The sequence below is a fragment of the Callorhinus ursinus genome, unplaced genomic scaffold (assembly GCF_003265705.2).
Source record: "Callorhinus ursinus isolate GAN/ISIS: 27379988/994484 unplaced genomic scaffold, GSC_fseal_2.0 scaffold5, whole genome shotgun sequence".
NCBI classification, from domain to species: Eukaryota; Metazoa; Chordata; class Mammalia; order Carnivora; family Otariidae; genus Callorhinus; species Callorhinus ursinus.
In genome coordinates, this window is record NW_027397067.1 from 38,509,080 (window position 1) to 38,527,209 (window position 18,130).

The 18,130-nt window shown below is 39.0% G+C and overlaps 1 protein-coding gene across 1 annotated transcript in view; it reads left to right on the plus strand.

Annotated features, from left to right (window-relative positions):
• The window catches only part of NECAB1 (N-terminal EF-hand calcium binding protein 1), a 190,620-nt gene that overhangs the window by 162,100 nt on the left and 10,390 nt on the right, over positions 1 to 18,130 (plus strand). Inside the window, exons 9-10 of the mRNA XM_025871486.2 lie at positions 106 to 159; positions 7,409 to 7,521. Coding sequence (XP_025727271.1) covers positions 106 to 159; positions 7,409 to 7,521 — 167 coding nt within the window. The remainder of the gene's footprint in view (positions 1 to 105; positions 160 to 7,408; positions 7,522 to 18,130) is intronic.

An 18,130-nucleotide genomic window follows, 5' to 3' on the forward strand; every position in this document is an offset into this window, starting at 1 on the left:
GTTCTTTTGGTACATTAGCCATAAAAGACTTAACATTCAAGTATATTGTGTTTTCTTTATCTCATTTCTGGTCCCTTCCTTCCCGATTTCTTTCTCCACCTGAAGGATCTCAAACTTGAACCACGGGAAGAAGAAGTTATTGAAGGGAATACTAAATCTGTAAGTACTTTTTTCTAGGTCAAAATATCAGAAATAATATACTTTGAAAACATCATTTAATTTCTTCAACATTAGTTACTATCTCAGTGAAAATTTGAAAAATTAGTACAAAGGCATATTTTATTTTGCATGGCTAAGTAGTACTGAAGTTGTGATTTGTGGAAACCTAAATTTACAGGGTTTTTATGTAAGTACTTAGCATATGATATGTGCAAAATGAGAATTTTATGCATATGTAAACCAATGAGTTATTGAATAATTGAATGAATGTGACTGACAGAGAAGGGCAACATTCAAATTATATCAAGAACAACATTTTGTCAACCCTACGAGCCTGAGTGCTACACCTGAGCTGAAACTTGATGCTATTCAGTATTGTATCTCCAGCTTTTATCCTAGGGCCAGGCGCATTGTAAGTGCTCAGAAGTCATTTTTTTTTTCCAGAAAAAAAAAATTGACGTTTAGAGAAAAAGGAACATTTATGTTCCTAGGGAAAAGATGTCCATCCAGAGTGGGGGCAACTTATAGAGACTGAGAGAGAATGGACAAAGTGATGCTAATAGGCACTAAAAACACAATAAAAATAAATTTATGAATAGGTTAACTAATTGAAAACACATATCATGATTTGGTATTTTACTTTGAGGCAAGTATTTGTAACACATTCTGTTGGGGGAAAGTGGATCTTTGCATTTACATTTAGTGGAAATTTGGATTTTAAAATCTTGGCAACCCACAGAAAATCACTTTTTTCTTAATACCTTAAATGTATATTGTATAGATCATCTAGGATCCATCACATTTACCTGAAACAAAGATAGGAAAACCTTTCATCTCTGTGCCAGGCACTTACGCCACAGGCACTGCCCATGTGATAGAAGGCAAGGCTCACCTTTCTTTTGGCTCCTGCTCATCTGTCCAGACTCAAAGCACAGAGAGTCTTCAAAGGGGAAGCTGTACAGGGTTCTGAGAAAAGCTTAATAATGGTGTTACGATTAGAATCCTATGGATATGGCCACTTTGCCCAAAGGTAACCTATATTTCACTACATGCTCAGTGCTCTGTTCCTCCAAAGATGGGATGTGGTCTGTATTAATTCGTCAGGCACCCAGAATTCTAAAGGAATAGGTTTTGGTGGGAAGCAAAATCATTTTTGAGAAGGAGAGAAGGCTGTCATTGAGTGCACATACTAGGAGTACTATTGCTAGCAGTCCCTTAGGCACAGGATGGTGACCTTGCGATCTTGCATCTCTAGCACCAATTAGATTTGCATGTAGGGAAAACTACACTTCAGTCAAGAAAACTGAACATAACATTTCTAATGTTGAGAGAGACCATTGTCTATTACATAATTTCCTAACGTGAGACTATTTCTTCTCTGTCACTAAGTGGGAGAAAAAAATCATCTAAGGACTGTTGATGGAGGGTGGCAGACTGTTCCCTTCTCTGGTCCCTGACAGGAGAGAGGCCAATGTCAATTTTAAAATATTTATCAACCCACACAGCATTACTAATTCAGTAATGCAAGGTGCTTCAGTAGTCAATATTATTGAAAAGCAGGGAAGGATATTCCTTAACTATTTTCAACCACATGTAAAGGTAAAATAATAACGGTCTTTGGGAATACACATATAGTATAGTAATGATTTGAATAAGTTTGTTTTTCTCAAAGATACCAATAGGCTACTTGTCATTAGAAGTTGTACTTTATCATTAGTGGCCTTACGCCTCACCATCGATTCTTATAAAACCTTCCCTATTCGGAATGACTAAAACAGATCTCCACTGTTCACAGCCAGCACCCAGCATCGCATGCTCCTCTGGGTTCAGTGATTTCTCTTGGTGTCCAAAACCAGTTTTAGTCTTCTTTGACTAGAGAGGTGATTTTCCTTTTCCATTAGTGAATACATGAGAACCTTGAAAAATAAATTCCATACTAGAAAGCAAAGAATATATGGTTATGATAGATTTTATTTTTTAAAAGCTAGTCTTTACTGAGCCTTTGCTATGTGCTGAGTATTGTGTCAAACAAACACATCTGTAATTCACTCCATCCTCATCATAGCCATCTGAAGTTGTGCCATCACTAACCCCACTTTGCAGGTGGAAAATTAAGGTGTGGAAGGATTTCAATACCCTAGCCAGACACCAGCAGTTCTACGCTAGACCTGCACCCCACACTGTGTAGTAGTCCCACTCCAGTGTTTGGTGCATCTCTGGACATTAAAGTGGAGTTGTTCTTTGCCAGTGAGGTTGTGAGCTGACAGATGACTTATTTTCATGAGATTTCCTACCCTTAGAGCAGAACAGTAGTATCTGGCAGGCTTATTTAAGCACACAGCCAAAGTCCCAAACCCTACTAGCTGCCATATCGAGTTTTCTGGAACGTGAATCATTACATAATGATGAGTCTAGGATATGATTTCTTTTTTTTTTTTAGGTCCTTTTTTTTTTTCCCTCAGTGAGCAGAGTATGAGAAGTAACATCTATTGAGTATCCTGGGCAAGATTTTTACATACACTATTCCATTTAATCTTCCCCCAAACTCTGTGATATAAGTACCACTGTTCCAATTTCATTTGGTGACTTAAGATGAAAAGATGCAGTAACTGGTTCAAGGCCTCATAGCTAGTAAAAGTGAAGCTAAGTGTGCTCTTTGCTCTTAAAGGGGAAAGGAAAGAGAACGAGATGATGGAGGTAGATGAAAGAAGATGATGCAGGGCTCTGGAGTCAGCAGGACCACCTCAAATCCTTTCCTGGAATGAAGCTTGCATAAATAACATTTATGAAAGAGCTTTTAAGAATGGTCACTGGCTAAAAGCAAAAGCAGCATTTGCTTGTTTGTGCCATGAATAACCCGATCACCAGCTATGTGTCAGACCCTGGGGGAGGGCCTAGATAAAGGGGTGAATATTACAGGCGCTACAAGACGGACCAGAAGGACCTGCAGTGATTCAACGGTGATCTACAGTACACTGTGATGAGGATTATTATAGGAAAGTATAGATTTGCACAGCAAGGGAACACAACCTAATTTAGGAGGCCAGGGAATGCTTCAAGAATGACATAGTATTTAAGGTGAAGTCAAAAAGAATAAATAGGAGTTTGAAAAAATATTTACATATCTCTTATAACATTGAATTTTTCAAATGTTGCACTAAAACAACACTAAGGGGCTGTGTAGGAAGATCAAAATGTTCCAAATGATTTGTAACAAGCATGTTATAAAGATCGCAACCTTCAGAATTCATAATTTTACTCTTGTTATAATAGAATAGGAAACGTACATCAGAGATAAACCCAGATCTAAGATCCCAGATTGTGACTTTATGACTCATGGAAGATGTGGGGGTAATTTATTGTCTTCTAGCTGTCAAGTACTAGGCAGGGAGTATGAATCATTGAAAGGTCAATATAGTTTTTGAAGGGAATCCATCCAGACCACATCCAGACCACACATCCTGGATCTAGCCAGGTGTATTTACCCAACCAAATCCTTTCTGCTTGGTGCCATTGAATGCCTTGCATGGCACTTCTTAACAAACAACTATTAGAAAAAGATGATGATTTCCTAGATATTTCCTATATTCAAAAGGGTTCTTTTTGGAGTCAGTATAATTTTAAACAAGGTTTGATCCCATTCCAGTATTCTTCAAAAGCTGTAACTTTTCTTGAGCACATTGTTGTTGTTTATACCAGAATAGCTTATACAATAGGAGTTTACAAATCTAATATACTTTTCTGTCTTTCTACCCTCATGAAGTCTGTGAATGATAATATTTTTAAAGTAAATTAATCCTGCCATACAATATCATGTGTATTGGGGGTTATTGCCACCAAATATGTCAGGAACTATTAAAACATAGTTTTGCTTTGCAATAGCTATTATAAGATTGAACAAGAGCACACAAGAAAGACTGTTATTCTGAAGACATGCTTGGAACACCATGGTAAATGTAGTAAATAGAGCTAGAAAACATGAAACAAATTAGTTGCATTTAAAATATTTGTCTCCAGAGATGTAAAAAGCTGAAATTTCTCAAAAAAAAATCAAAAAAATCAAAGGTAGATGCAGCTAACCTAATGTGACTAGCAAAAACTGTTCTGTAAATATTCCACCATAATTCCATCATAACAAAATCCCCATTGAGTAAATAATAAAGGGTTCACTACCCCTTCTAAAGCAGAGAAACAAAAATGCTCTGGGCTGGCCATTCACACCAGATTTCAGTAAGGATCTCAGGTTGTGTATTTGACATAAGGGACACACAGAAATGTCATGAAGGTATTAGGACTCCTCTACCAAACCAAGTTATAAGGCTGGCCCAGATCCAAGGGAAAGGGAAATCGGATCTATGTTTTGATAGAAGAAGCTAAAAAGTCACATTTCAAAGGGCATGCCTTCAGGGAGTAGTGTAGGATTCTGTTCATGTTTGCAATTTAGATCACATAAGAATTGCCTTCAGACTAAAAGAATTTCAGTGGAATAGGTAGATATATTTATATATCTCACTAGGAAAGCCCATGAGAAATCATCTGAGTCATTGTTAATAACAAATACATGATCAAGAAGTCTCTGTAGATTTCTGCCAAAAGAACATGTCCACAGTTATTTTGGCAGAGATTAACCTAAACTCTTCATTACTGACACTAAAACCAGGTCCTGGGAGAGTGGTCCAGGAGGCTGATTGTTCATTACATAATCTTAGGAGATAGTTATAGGCTCATATCTACTGATTCTTGATCTCTGGTCCTAAAGGGAAATAAAACAAAGCTCAATTAAAATTACCGAACTCACTAAGGTGACTGGGCTGTGGAAACAAATAGACCCAAATGGAAAATGATTCCAATATAATAAAAGTTTCTTCCTTGCCCAGTAAAACAGTCCACACAATGATTCAGGGACACAGGCTCCTCTCAAGTGTGGCTCTGCTATTCCTAAGGCAGGTCATTCTATCAACAGAAAAGGGGACGAGAATGTGGAGGGGGTTCACATCCCTCTTGAAAGTCTTGGCCCAAAAGCAATACACAGCACTTCTCATATTCTATTGGTGAAAACTCATCAGTTGGTTATACCTAACTGTAAAGGATGATGGACTATGTACTCTACTGTACCTAGAAAGAAGAGGAAATGGATTTGGGGGGAATAGTTTGGAGTTTCTGCCACAGTGAGCCTTCTGATCATCAAATATTCTTTTCACATATATAGAACACATAGACCCCTTCACAAGGGAGACCACCCTAAGTCTCCTCCAGTTACTGCTTCTAGCTCAAAGCCTGGCATTCCTGGGTGATGATCAGTCCTCCCTGTAAGATCAAGATGTAGTCCCTTGCAGTCTGACGCACTTATGAATAAAAATAAGTTATCTCCCCTCGCCACTCCCCACAAACACACAGATAAAATATACAATGATAAAACTGGGCCAGGAGAAATGTCATAAAAACTGTAATTCAGGAAAGGCATGGATAGGAAGCATACAGCATTCACTGGTTCATTGCAACAGTGAATTCATGCTGCGAAGGTATTTGTCAGTGAAGGAAGTTCTGTGATTAGACACTGGATCTCCATTCTGGGAGGAACTCTTGTTTCCATTGTTGTTTTGAGAGTTTCTTTTGGTTCATTTTCCTCCATGACCGCATCGGGAGCAGCTTATCAGAGAGTATTGCCCTTTTTAGGGGTTATATGATATTGATAGCCTGCTTCCTGTTCATGTGAGTTTGGAGGCCCATATATTACCTTAAGGCTTATGCAATCAAAGGATTTTGAGACTGGGATCAAGACTTATTTGATAATACACTTCTTTCAAGAATTTAGTAGACTTGTGGTCAATTTACATATAGGCAGTTTCATGTGCTAGTATCAATACCTAAAATTATAGCATAGACATAGTTTTCAAACCTTGTTGATTTCTTGGGGCGCCTGGGTGGCTCAGTCAGTGTCTGCCTTCGGCTCAGGGTCCTGGGATGGAGCCCTGCGTTGGGCTCCCTGCTTGGCGGGGAGCCTGCTTCTCCCTCTCCTCCCCACTCCTCTCTGTCGCTATCTCTGTCTCTCTCAAATAAATAAATAAAATCTTTATTAAAAAAACACCAAACAACATTGTTGATATATTTACTAAACCTTATGAAGGTAAGGATTCTATCTTGATTCGTCACTGTATACCCAGAACCCAGCACCTAGCATTTACCTGTCGAAAAACAAAGTAGGAACAATTATTGGATATATAAAGTGTCTAATATGATAGCTCTGATATAACTGGTCTCCAACAATGGTAACTATTAACATGAAGTGAGAAGCTCATTGAAGAGGAGACAGCAAACCAGGGGCTTACTTCTGGCTCTACCACTACACAGCTGGGTAATATTGTGCAAGTTATTTTCCTCATATTCTAAATTGTCCTTACATTGTTGTTGTTTTGCACTTTTATAATTCACTCCCAATCCTTACTTTTTTTTTTTGCACTTCTATCATTCATTCCTAACTCTTGATGGAGAAAAGGCGTAATCTTGAGAGCAAAGTGCCATAAGAAGCCCGTAGGCAGATCTATAGGGAAGTCTTCAAACTACAAGTGCTATAACCATAATAGGATTTGTTACAAGAAGCAGTTGCCATCCAGCCCCAGTGACCCATTAAACACAGGCTCCATCTGATGCCAAGAGATTTTGAGCAGGGCCTGTGGTAGGTGGTCAGTGGTTAATGTACCTTTGGAAATGCAGCACTGAACACACATTTTGAAATTTGGTTGTTTGTAATGATACACATGTCTAATATGAAATATTTAAGGTGAAGCTAGAGAGCTGTCCAGGTGTAGAGTAAGACCACTCTTTCAAAATGACTGTAGGCTGGTCATCCCAGCCCTGGCTGCCCATTAGGGTCACTTTGCGGGGCAAGGCGGGGGGAGGGCAGGCTTGTGTGAATACTGTGCTTGGACCCCACTTCCAGAGATTCTGATGTAAGTGCAATTTTGAAACTGCTTCAGTGCTTCTAATTGAGAACCACTGCTTTTGAAAGGGAAGTATATCATCGAGAGGCACTGTCTTTAGCACCTGCTACTAGAGGCAAGAAAGGTATCCTGCCTGCATTACAGCTTGTATAGATCATATTACTTGGATTAGTCATGGCCTTCCTTTTGGTCATATCTCTAGATGAGAGTTGTTTGCTTCATGAGGAGGGGAGGGATGGGCTGCAGGGGGTCAGCCGAAGCGAGGCTCTGTGACAGCCAGACTGTAACACTTGCCTATTCCTCGGCAGCACATCATGCTTGTCCAGCGTCAGATGTCTGTGATAGAAGAGGACTTGGAAGAGTTCCAGCTTGCTCTGAAGCACTATGTGGAGAGCGCTTCCTCCCAGAGTGGATGTTTGCGGTAAGCGCTCCTGCACGGTCCTTAGATGAAGGCGGGGTCTGGAAGACAGACAGTTGAGAATCCTCCTGTGTCGATCATTCCGGTGCTCTGGGTGATGCATTTTGCAGACTTTAACTGGGTATTTTCTCTTTTATCCTTGACGCTGTGTGGATTTGATCACTGGGGACACCAAGGGAAATAAAATGGTGAGAACAGTTTGAAGAGGGGAGTTTCATATCAACTGGCATCTCCCCTTTTGCATCCAGGCAGGCCCACACTGATTTAAAATCATCTCTGATAGATGAGCCCCAACTCCAGTGCATCTAGCTCTGATTGCTCCCTTGGTAGCATGCCCTGTAGCCTCATACTCATTTCAGCCATTATGAAATTGCACGATTTCTGAAGTCTTGATTGCAGACCTTGGTCATAAAAATAAATAAAGAACTCTTCCCATAGCCACCCCAGCTCAGGCTTCAATTATCTTAGGCTACTAAAATTTATGAACTATTCCTCATTTTCAGTTTCTCCACTCCAAGTGGTCCAATAAACAGCTACTAGAATAATTTTACAGAAACAATTATAGAGTTCCCTTCATCAGGAACTGCAGTAACTCTGAGTGTCTTAACCAAATGCTAGATATTTCTTTGACCCTACGTTTATCCTACTCGAAAGTACACAGCACTGCTACCATTGGTTCTCTCTACCTGAGCATCAGCAGTGCCCGGCTGCCCATTGTCTTTTCAGCATAACCTGGGCCTTCGACCTGGGCACTCTCCTCCCCAGAAATGTATGCCCAGCCGGTAGGTTTCTGCCAAGCCCATGTTCTGCCTCAAGTTCAAAGCCCAGCCCCAAACTCACCTGCTTCTGGAAAACTACAGCCAAATCTATCCCTACCTTGGGATTTGTTTAAACTGTATTTCATAATGCCTTTTGAATATTGCTTTAGCACATGTGTGCATACACACACACGGAGGAATGCATACTTTATGTCTTTGAGTGCCTTGGTGTTACTCCCAGTAATTATATTATACTTATACTCCAGCAGAATAGCTCCCCAGTTAAGAAGTCTGGCTCTGGAGTTAAACATGGGATTGTATTCATTTCGTGATTTAGGGAAAGATCCTTACAGGCTCTAAGCCTCAGTTCCTCATTAAGATGGCTGTGGGGATTAACTGAGTGTTCAGCACCCCGAGGCCCAGAAAACATGAGCAGGGTTACGATCCCTTCATCATCTGGCTGGCTGACCTCTGACCTACTCTTTAGAGTTGCAGGGGACTTGCTCAGTGTTGTTACTGTCTGACCGCTCACAATCTTCCCGTCATGCCTTTGTGAATGCTGAGTTTGCTTTGTTGTTGTTATTCTTCACAACAAACTCAGAACAGCTCAAATTGAAACCATTTTAGCCGTTTTAGTTCAGTGACGTAGGGATCTCCCAAAATGTGAGCATATGTAGTTTTAAAAGCCTCCTCATCTGAAACTGAAATTGAATGATTGGAAAATGCAAAAAGAGTGTGCGTGCGTGCGTGTGGTATACACCATCCAAAGTAGGAACTGCAGAAAATAGAGCACAGAACTAACCGAAGAAGTGGGGACATAAGGAAGATAAAGTCTGGTTTGGTGTATCATGATCTCCAGGAATGGATTAGACTTTTTTTACATTTATAAATAGGGCACACAGTTTGATTATTTCTTAAGGTTCAGAGATAGTGCTTTAATGTGTGCCGGGAAAAGGGCCCGAAGCTCTGCAACCAGGGTCATGGGGTGATGGAAGCAGCAGTGGGGAGAGCAGCTGAGGAGACAGATCTGTGCTACCGGACTGCTCTCTCAGCAGCCACGGAAAATTGCTCCCTGGGCTCCAGCTGTGAAGTACAGGGAGGGAGAGAATCCTCTTCCAGTGAGATAAGTTGAGACTCTCAGTCTCTCCTTTTCCTTTGCAAGACTGGTTTGTTTTTTAAGGACTCTTCATTCACTGCTTGCTGATTTTTCAACTGATTTCTTTCTTTTGTTAGAATTATCAAAAAGTAGACTTTATCAGATGGAATGAGCATCAGAGAATCAGTCCACATGGCTGGAAACCATGTGAAACACCCATTATGCTGGCCTGCCTGTCTAAATTCAGTTCATCAAATCCAGTTTTCTTCTCTCTCAGTTGATGAGCAATCGAATGGGCCATTCATGTTGTTAGTCATGCACTATCGCCTTGTGCTTGCCTGATGAAATAAAACTCAGAATGATCAGTTTTGCAGTTTCTTCACCTCCCCTAATGTCAGGCTCAGCTTCACCATAGCTAGACCTAGGAAATGCTGCCATAAAACAAAGTAGAAATTAAGGATGTATGACTCTGCAGTTAGTATCCATTTTCTTATTTGATCTTCACTGCAATCATCTGAAGTGTGTATCACATCCGCTGAAGGAGGGAATAAGCCCAGATGCGTTAAACATCTTGCCCCAGCGTGTCTGACCCCAAAACCCACATTTAATCCTTCTTGCCAGTACTTGGTCATCCTTGAATTAAAGTTTTCTGGACTTTCTGTGGTTAACCAGGGGTAGAATGGACAAGATCCCGCCTGTTCCAATTATAAGGTCAGGCAACTGAATTAGAGAGGCTTTTGCCCGGAAGGTATTTGACCACCACACTCAGAGGTTTAGAGGCTGACTGAGTCCTTGTCAGAGTATTCATCAGTTGAGTTTCAAAATAAGTTGTTAGTGGAAAAGCCAAGTAAATCGTGTGACCCATTTCTCACACACACACACACACACACACACATACATACACACAAACACTGAAGATCTTTTTGCTTATTTATTTTAAAGATTTTTTGAGAGAGAAAGAGCAAGTGGGAGGGGCAGAGGGAGAGAATCTTCAGGTAGACTCTCTGCTGAGCATGGAGCCCTACGTGGGGCTCAGTCTCACGACCTGACCCGTGAGATCATGACCTGAGCTGAGAACAAGAGTTGGACGCTTGACTGACTGAGCCAGCCAGGTGCCCCTCGTTTTGCTTATTTTGTAATCATGACAGCTTATTAATCCCTATGGGGAGGTAGCAATTGAATATATGTGATATACACAGTGTATTCTTAGAACATGCTGGATGCCAGAAAAAGTGAGAAAAGGTTCTGCTTTCAAGGATCTTAGAATCCAGTTGGGAAAATGGGTTACTCGTTCATAGCCTAAAATTTCACGGCTGTTAAATAGAATAAGATGATTTCGGAAGTCACCCTTAGATATGAATTCTAGAATTCGTATGTGTCCTAAACTCTATGTCTCTATGTCAAGGGCCTAGGGAACATGAATGTAGAATTATAAGACTTGACCCAAACTGAACATAAAAAAAAAAAAAAAGACTTAACCCTGAGACTTTGCCATGGCCAAAGAAAGATCTTTAAGAACAAATGATACCCTGTGGCATATTGACCATGAATAAGTTATCAGCATTTTTATGCAGGTGAAATAAATTGGTGGCTGCAGCTTGGTGTGGAGAAATGGGGCAGGACCCTTCCTCCTGTTGTGCCTTTTCTCCAGTGGCTAGGTTCTATGAGTTAAAGTAGGGCATGAGGGGAAAGGAGGAAGCCAAGAGGGAGAGAGTCTTATGTAACTTCTCTTCAACCCCAGCTGTTCCTGAGCCATATCCTTTCCCCCTGGAAGCTATTTCACTGCCTTTTTCCAGCTGCTGGGAATATTTAAAGTTTCCTAGGGCTCAGGGTGAAGCTCTTAGTGACTACATCCAGGGACAGCTTAGCCAAAGAATTCTGGCTTCTGCCATTGAGTGGTAAGTGTCACAGGAAGCCTAAACACAACGAGGAGGAAGACTGAAGCACATTAGCAACAGCTCAGAAATGTTCTATGTAATTCTAAGTTTGTAGATAATTGAAAGCTAATCATTCAAGCTCTAAGCCTTTTCAACAGAAATATTGTGGACAGAATTTTTTCATAATTAATCTTAGTGTCATCATTTCATACGTATCGTTATCTGTATTGTACGGTCTTAAATAGCAATGTCCTGAAATGTCATTGCTATGTATTGATTAGTTTCACTCTTAACTGAAAGCACCCAGTCTGCAGAACATTTCTGATTAGCATTTTCACCCATGTCCCTTTGAGTCAAAATCTTTCAAAATGCTTTCGGTTCTGCCATCTGGCTCTTCACTAGATGGCCTATAGTCAAGAAGAAAGGGAAGGGAGCAATACCAACAGGCCCTCCTCTTATGTCTGAGCCTCAGGATGCAAGCATTTCCCAGAAGCCCTTGCTTCCCAGCAGACATTTCTTGGTATCTCATTGGCCCAGCTCAAGTCACATGGCCGTTCTTGACTCCAGGGGAGATGAGGAAACCAGTATCCAACAGAAAAGAGTGAGATGTCTCAGTCCAGTGCTGACTGGTACATTGGATAATACTGTGAACTCAACAGTGGCAGGGTTCTGTTAAGAAAGAGATGAGAGTAATAGTTGGGGCAACAGACAGTGTCTGCTGTATCACTCCCAGAGTCACTGTGAAGGTGACTAAATTCCTTAATCCATGTAGAGTGCTTAGACCAGGGTCTGGAACAGAGCAATACGTGTTAACAACTATCACCATCGCTTTTAGTGCGTATAATAATATAACAATTATCATCATTATTATTGGCTTGCTGCTTTACATTGTTTTCACAGATACGTCTTTTTCCTTCAGTTTTTTTTTTTTTTCTGGTCTTGTTTTCTCTCCAGTTCCTTTTACTTTTGTCATGCTCCCCAGCTTTGACACCATTTAAGACTTAGCCTTTGTAACTACTCATTCCATGGAAGTGCCACTTTCTTCTGGGCTGTTGAGCTAACAGCTGACTAAAAACACAAAATTTGCCAAGAACTGGGCTAAGCACTCCACATGCAACACTTTAATCCTCCCTGTACTGTTATTATCACCATTTTACAGGTGAGGAAACTGAGGTAAGTAATGGGCCCAGAGTGACAAAGCTACAAAGTTGTAGAGAAGGGTAGGCCTGCTGCTCTGTACTTCAGACCACTGCCCCGATCACACTGATGCTTCCTTCAGTCCTTTAAAAGCTTGAGAATGATGCTGAAATTTTTTTAATTTCTTACAGATTTATGGATGTCCAGGAAAATGGGAGGTCCAGATCGCAAGATAAATTGGTTTTTAATGTAATAAGTAATATAAATGAATCAGGCTAGAGCAGGCGGTTCTTGAAGAGCTTAAAATGCTAAGCTGGGTATTTTAAACTTTATCCTAAAAAAACAGTCATGGGTTGAAATTTGTCCAGTACATTGTCAAATTATGTTTGGAGATTACAAACTCTTTGAGAGTATTGTGGAAGCTATAGATTTTTCTTTCCAGAAAAAAAAAAATATGCACATCAATTTGCAGCGCATTTCCGGGATTTCCAGGAAACACCCCCCCCACCCCCACTCATTCATGAACTCCTAGAATTAGAAAATCTCTGATTTCACTTTCCATCCAATTCCTTTGATTCTCTTATAAATTATTCCCTGAAAGTCTGAAATTGAGCCAGCAACATTTGCTACATCATACCTTAATTAAGCAAGCTAGATAAACAACTATGAAAAACTTTATTTACAGGCAAAGAGCTAAAGGAAAAAAGTATTAAAATTTCTGTGTGTAGTTACCACCACCTGCTGGTCACACTTAGGTAAATCCTAAACTACATTTAGCTTGACTTTTACACTGATACATTCTTTATTCTCTTAAATCAATATCCTTGCTGTTAGTTTATACTCTTATTTTGATTTCCAATCTGAATATAAAACTTTAGACTGAACAAGCTGGACTTAGGGAATGTATTTTTTTACTTTTAATTCCAGTACTCATGGAATTTCTTTCTCTGAAATAATTTGCTTAGCATTATACTCTCTAAATCCATCCATGTTGTTGCAATGGCAAGATTCTATTCTTTTTATGGCTGAATAGTATTACATTGTGTGAGTGTAAATAATATTGCAATAAACATAGGGGTGCACATATCATTTTGAATTAGTGTTTTTTGTATTCTTTGTGTAAATACCCAGTAGTGGAATTACTGGGTCATATGGTAATTCTATTTGGAATTTTTTGAGGAACCTCAAACTCTTTCCCACAGTGGCTGCATCTGTTTGCATACCCACGAACAGTGCACAAGGGTTCCTTTTTTCTCCACATCCTCGCCAACTCTTGTTTGTTATGTTTTTTATTTTAGCCATTCTCACAGGTGTGAGGTAATATCTCATTGTGGTTTTGATTAGCATTTCCCTGAGGATTAGTGATGTTGAGCATCTCTTCATGTGTCTGTTGGCCATCTGGATGTCTTCTTTGGAGAAAGTTCATGTTCATGTCTTCCGCCCGTTTTTAATTAGATTTGTAGGGTTTTTGTGTTGAGTTGTATAAGTTTTTTAAGTGTTTTGGATACTAACCCTTTATCAGAGATGTCATTTTAGTTATCTTTTCCCATTCCATAGGCTGCCTCTTTGTTGATTGTTTGCTCTGCAGAAGCTTTTTATTTTGATTTGGTCCTAATTTTACTTTTGTTTCCCTTGCCTCAGGAGACATATCTAGAAAAATGTTGCTAAGGCTGATGTCAGAGAACTTATTGCCTGTGCTCTCTTCTAGGATTTTTATGGTTAGAGGTCTCACATTTAGATCATTAATCCATTTTGAGTTTATTTTTTGTGTATGGTGTAAGAAAGTGGTCCAATCTGCGTGTGGCTGTCCAGTTTTCCCAGTACCATTTATTGAAAAGATTGTCTTTTTCCCAATGCATATTCTTGCCTCCTTTAATTAATTGACCATATACTCATGGTGGGTTTCTTTCTGGGTTGTCTGTGCTGCCCCATTGATCTGTGTGTGTATTTTCGTGCCAGGACCATATTGCTTTGACTCTGACAGGTTTGTAGTATAACTTGAAATCTGGGATTGTGATGCCTCCAGCTTTGCTTTTTTCAAGATTGCTTTGGCTATTCAGAGTCTTTTGTGGTAGCATATAAATTTAGGATTATTTGTTCTAGCTCTGTGAAAAATGCTATTGGTCTTTTGACAGGGATTGCATTAAATCTGTAGATTGCTTCAGGTAGTAGTGGCCATTTTAACAATATTGGTGTTCCCAGTCCATGAGCATGGAACATCTTCCCATTTGTTTGCGCCTTCAGTTTCTTTCGTCAGTGTTTTATAGTTTTCATAGTACAGGTCTTTCACCTCCTTGGTTAAGTTTACTCCTATGTATTTTACTTTTGATGTAAATGGGATTGGTTTCTAAATTTTTCTTTTTGCTACTTCATTATTAGTGTATAGAAATGCAACAGATTTCTCTCTATTGATTTTCTATCCTGTGGTGACCTTACTAAATTCAGTTATCACTTCTAGCAGTTTTTCGGTGGAGTCTTTAGGGTTTTCTATATATAGTATCATGTCATCTGCAAATAGTAAAAGTCTTACTCCTTCCTTACTATTTGGATGCTTTTTATTCCTTTTTTTGTTGTCTGATTGCTGTAATTAGGACTTTCAGTACTATTATGTTGAATAAAAGTGGTGAAAGTGGACATCCTTGACTTATTCCTGATCTTAGGGGGAAAGCTCTCAGTTTTTCCCTATTGAGCATGATGTTCACTGTGAGTTTTTCATATATGTCGAGGTATGTTCCCTCTAAACCTACTTTGTTGAGAGTTTTTATCATGAATGGGTTCTGTCCTTTGTCAGATGCTTTTTCTACATTTATTGAAATGATTATATAAAGTTTTTATCCTTTTTCTTAGTGATGTGGTGTATTCACATTGATTGCTTTGTGAAATTTTGAACCACCCTTGCATCCAAGGAATAAATCCCACTTGATTGTGGTGAATGATTTTTTTTTAATATATTGTTGGGTTCGGTTTGTTAATATTTTGTTGAATTTTGTATCTTTGTTCTTCAGAGATATTGGCTTGTAGTTCTCTTTTATTCTCTTTTATTGTAGTATCTTTATCTGGTTTTGGTATCAGGGTAATACTGGCTTTATAGAAGGAATTTGGAAGCTTTGCCTCCTCTTCTATATTTTTGGAATAGTTTGAGAAGAACAGGTATTCGCTCTTCCTTAAATGTTTGATAGAATTCACCTGTGAAGCTATCTGGTCCTGGACTTTTGTTTGTTGGAGTTTTTTGATTACTGATGCAATTTCATTGCTAGTAATCAGTCTGTTTAAATTTTCTGTTTCTTTCTTCTTCAGTTTTGGGAAGTTCTGTTTCTAGGAATTTATCAATTTGTCCTAGTTGTCTAATATGTTGGCATATAATTGCTCATAATACCCTCTTAATTATTTGTATTTCTGTGGTATTGGTTGTTATTTCTCCTCTTTCATTTCTGATTTTATTTGGGTCCTCTCTCTCTCTCTCTCCCTTTCTCTCTTTCTCTCTCTTTCTCTGATGAGTTCTGGGTAAAGTTTATCAATTTTGTTGATCTTTTCAAAGACCCAGCTCCTAGTTTCATTGATATGTTGTATTGATTTTTTTTTTTTTTAGTTTCTATTTTGTTTACTTCTACTTTAATCTTTAATATTTCCTTCCTTCTACTGGTTTGGGGTTTTGTTTATTCTTTTTCTAGCTCTTTTAGGAGACTTTTCTTCTTGAGGTAGGCCTATATTGCTATAAACCTCCGTCTTAGAACCATTTTTGCTGTATCCAAAAGACTTGGACCATTGCATTTTCATTTTCATTTGTTTCCATGTACTTTTAAAGTTCCTCTTCGATTTTGTGGTTGACCCACTGATTGTTAGTAGCATGTTATTAAATCTCCATGTATTTGTGCTCTTTCCAGATTTATTCTTATGGTTGATTTCTAGTTTCATAGCATTCTGTTCAAAAAAGATGAATGATATGAAATCAGTCTTTTTGAATTCATTGAGGCTAATTTTGTGACCTAACATGTGATCTATTCTGGAGAATGTTCCATGTGCCCTTGAAAAGAATGTGTATTCTGCTGTTTTAGGATGGACTGTTCTGAATATATCTCTTGGATTCTTCTGGTCCAGTGTGTCATTCAAAGCCACTGTTTCCTTATTTTTTTCCTATTTGGATGATCCATTCATTGATGTAAGTGGGGTGTTAAAGTCCCCTACTATTACTGTATTACTCTTGATTACTTCACATTTGTTAATCACTGCTTTATGTATGTGGGTGCTCCCATGTTGGGTACATAAATGTTTACAATTGTTATATCTCCTTGTTGGATTATTCCCTTTATGATTATGTGGTGTCCTTGTCTTTTTTATAATTTTCATTTTAAAGTCTATTTTGCCAGATGTAAGTATTCCTACGTCAGCTTTCTTTTCATGTCCATTTGCATGATAAATGTTTTTCCATCTCTTCACTTTCAATATGCATGTGTCTTTAGGTCTGAAATGCTTCTCTTGTAGGCAACCTGTAGATGGGTCTGGATTTTTTATCCATTCTGTCACCCTGTGTCTTTGATTGGAGCATTTAATCCATTTACTTTCAAAGTAATTATTAATAGATACAAACTTGCTGACATTTTGTTACTTGTTTTATGGTCATTTTTGTAGATTTTCTTGCTCTTCTCTTGCTCTTTTGTTGTGATTAGTTGGCTTTCTTTGGTGATATACTTGGATTCCTTTCTTTATATTTTTTGCGTATCTATTATTGGTTTTTTATTTGTGGCTATTCAGTTTGCATATAACATCTTCTGCATCTAGCACTCTATGTTGATGGTTGCTTCGGTATGAACTCATTCTTTACTCCTCTACCCCCAAATTTTAGGTATATGGTGCCATGCTTTACAACCTTTTGTGAGTCTCTTGACCAGTTTTTACATATGTACTTAATTTTACTCTTTTGTGCTTCTTACTTTTCTTACTCCTACTTATGGTCTTTGCTTTCCACTCAGAGAGTCCCCTTTAACATTTCTTGTAAGGCTGGCTTAATGGTGATGAATTTAGCTTTTATCAGGGAAACTCTTTCTCTCTCCTTCTATTCTGAATGATAGCCTTTTTTTTTTTTAAATTTTGTTTATTTATTTGAGAGAGAGAGAATGAGAGATAGAGAGCACGAGAGGGAAGAGGGTCAGAGGGAGAAGCAGACTCCCCACTGAGCGGGGAGCCCGATGCGGGACTCGATCCCGGGACTCCAGGATCATGACCTGAGCCGAAGGCAGTCGCTTAACCAACTGAGCCACCCAGGCGCCCTATTCTGAATGATAGCCTTGCTGGATAGAGTATTCTTGGCTGCAGATTCTTTTGTTTTCAGCACTTTGAATGTATCGCACCACTCCTTTCCAGCCTGTAATCTTTTTGCTAAAAAATCAGCTCATAGCTTTGTGTGGTTTCCCTTATATATAAGTTTTCTTTCTTTCCTGCTGCTTTTAAATTCTCTCACTACTTTTTGCCATTTTAATTATTATGTGTCATGGTGTGGACCTTCTTGGGTTGATTTCATTAGGGTCTTTCTGTGCTTTTTGGATCTGGATATCTGTTTCCTTCCCTAGAATCAGGGTTATTATTTATTCAAATAAATTTTCTGCCCTGTTTTCCCTCTCTTCTACTTCTGGGATCCCTATAATGTGAATGTTAGTACACTTGATGGTGTTGTTGAGATCCCTAAGTCTATTTTCATTTTGTATTATTTTTTTCTTTCTCCTGTTCAGCTTGATGGCTTTCCATTA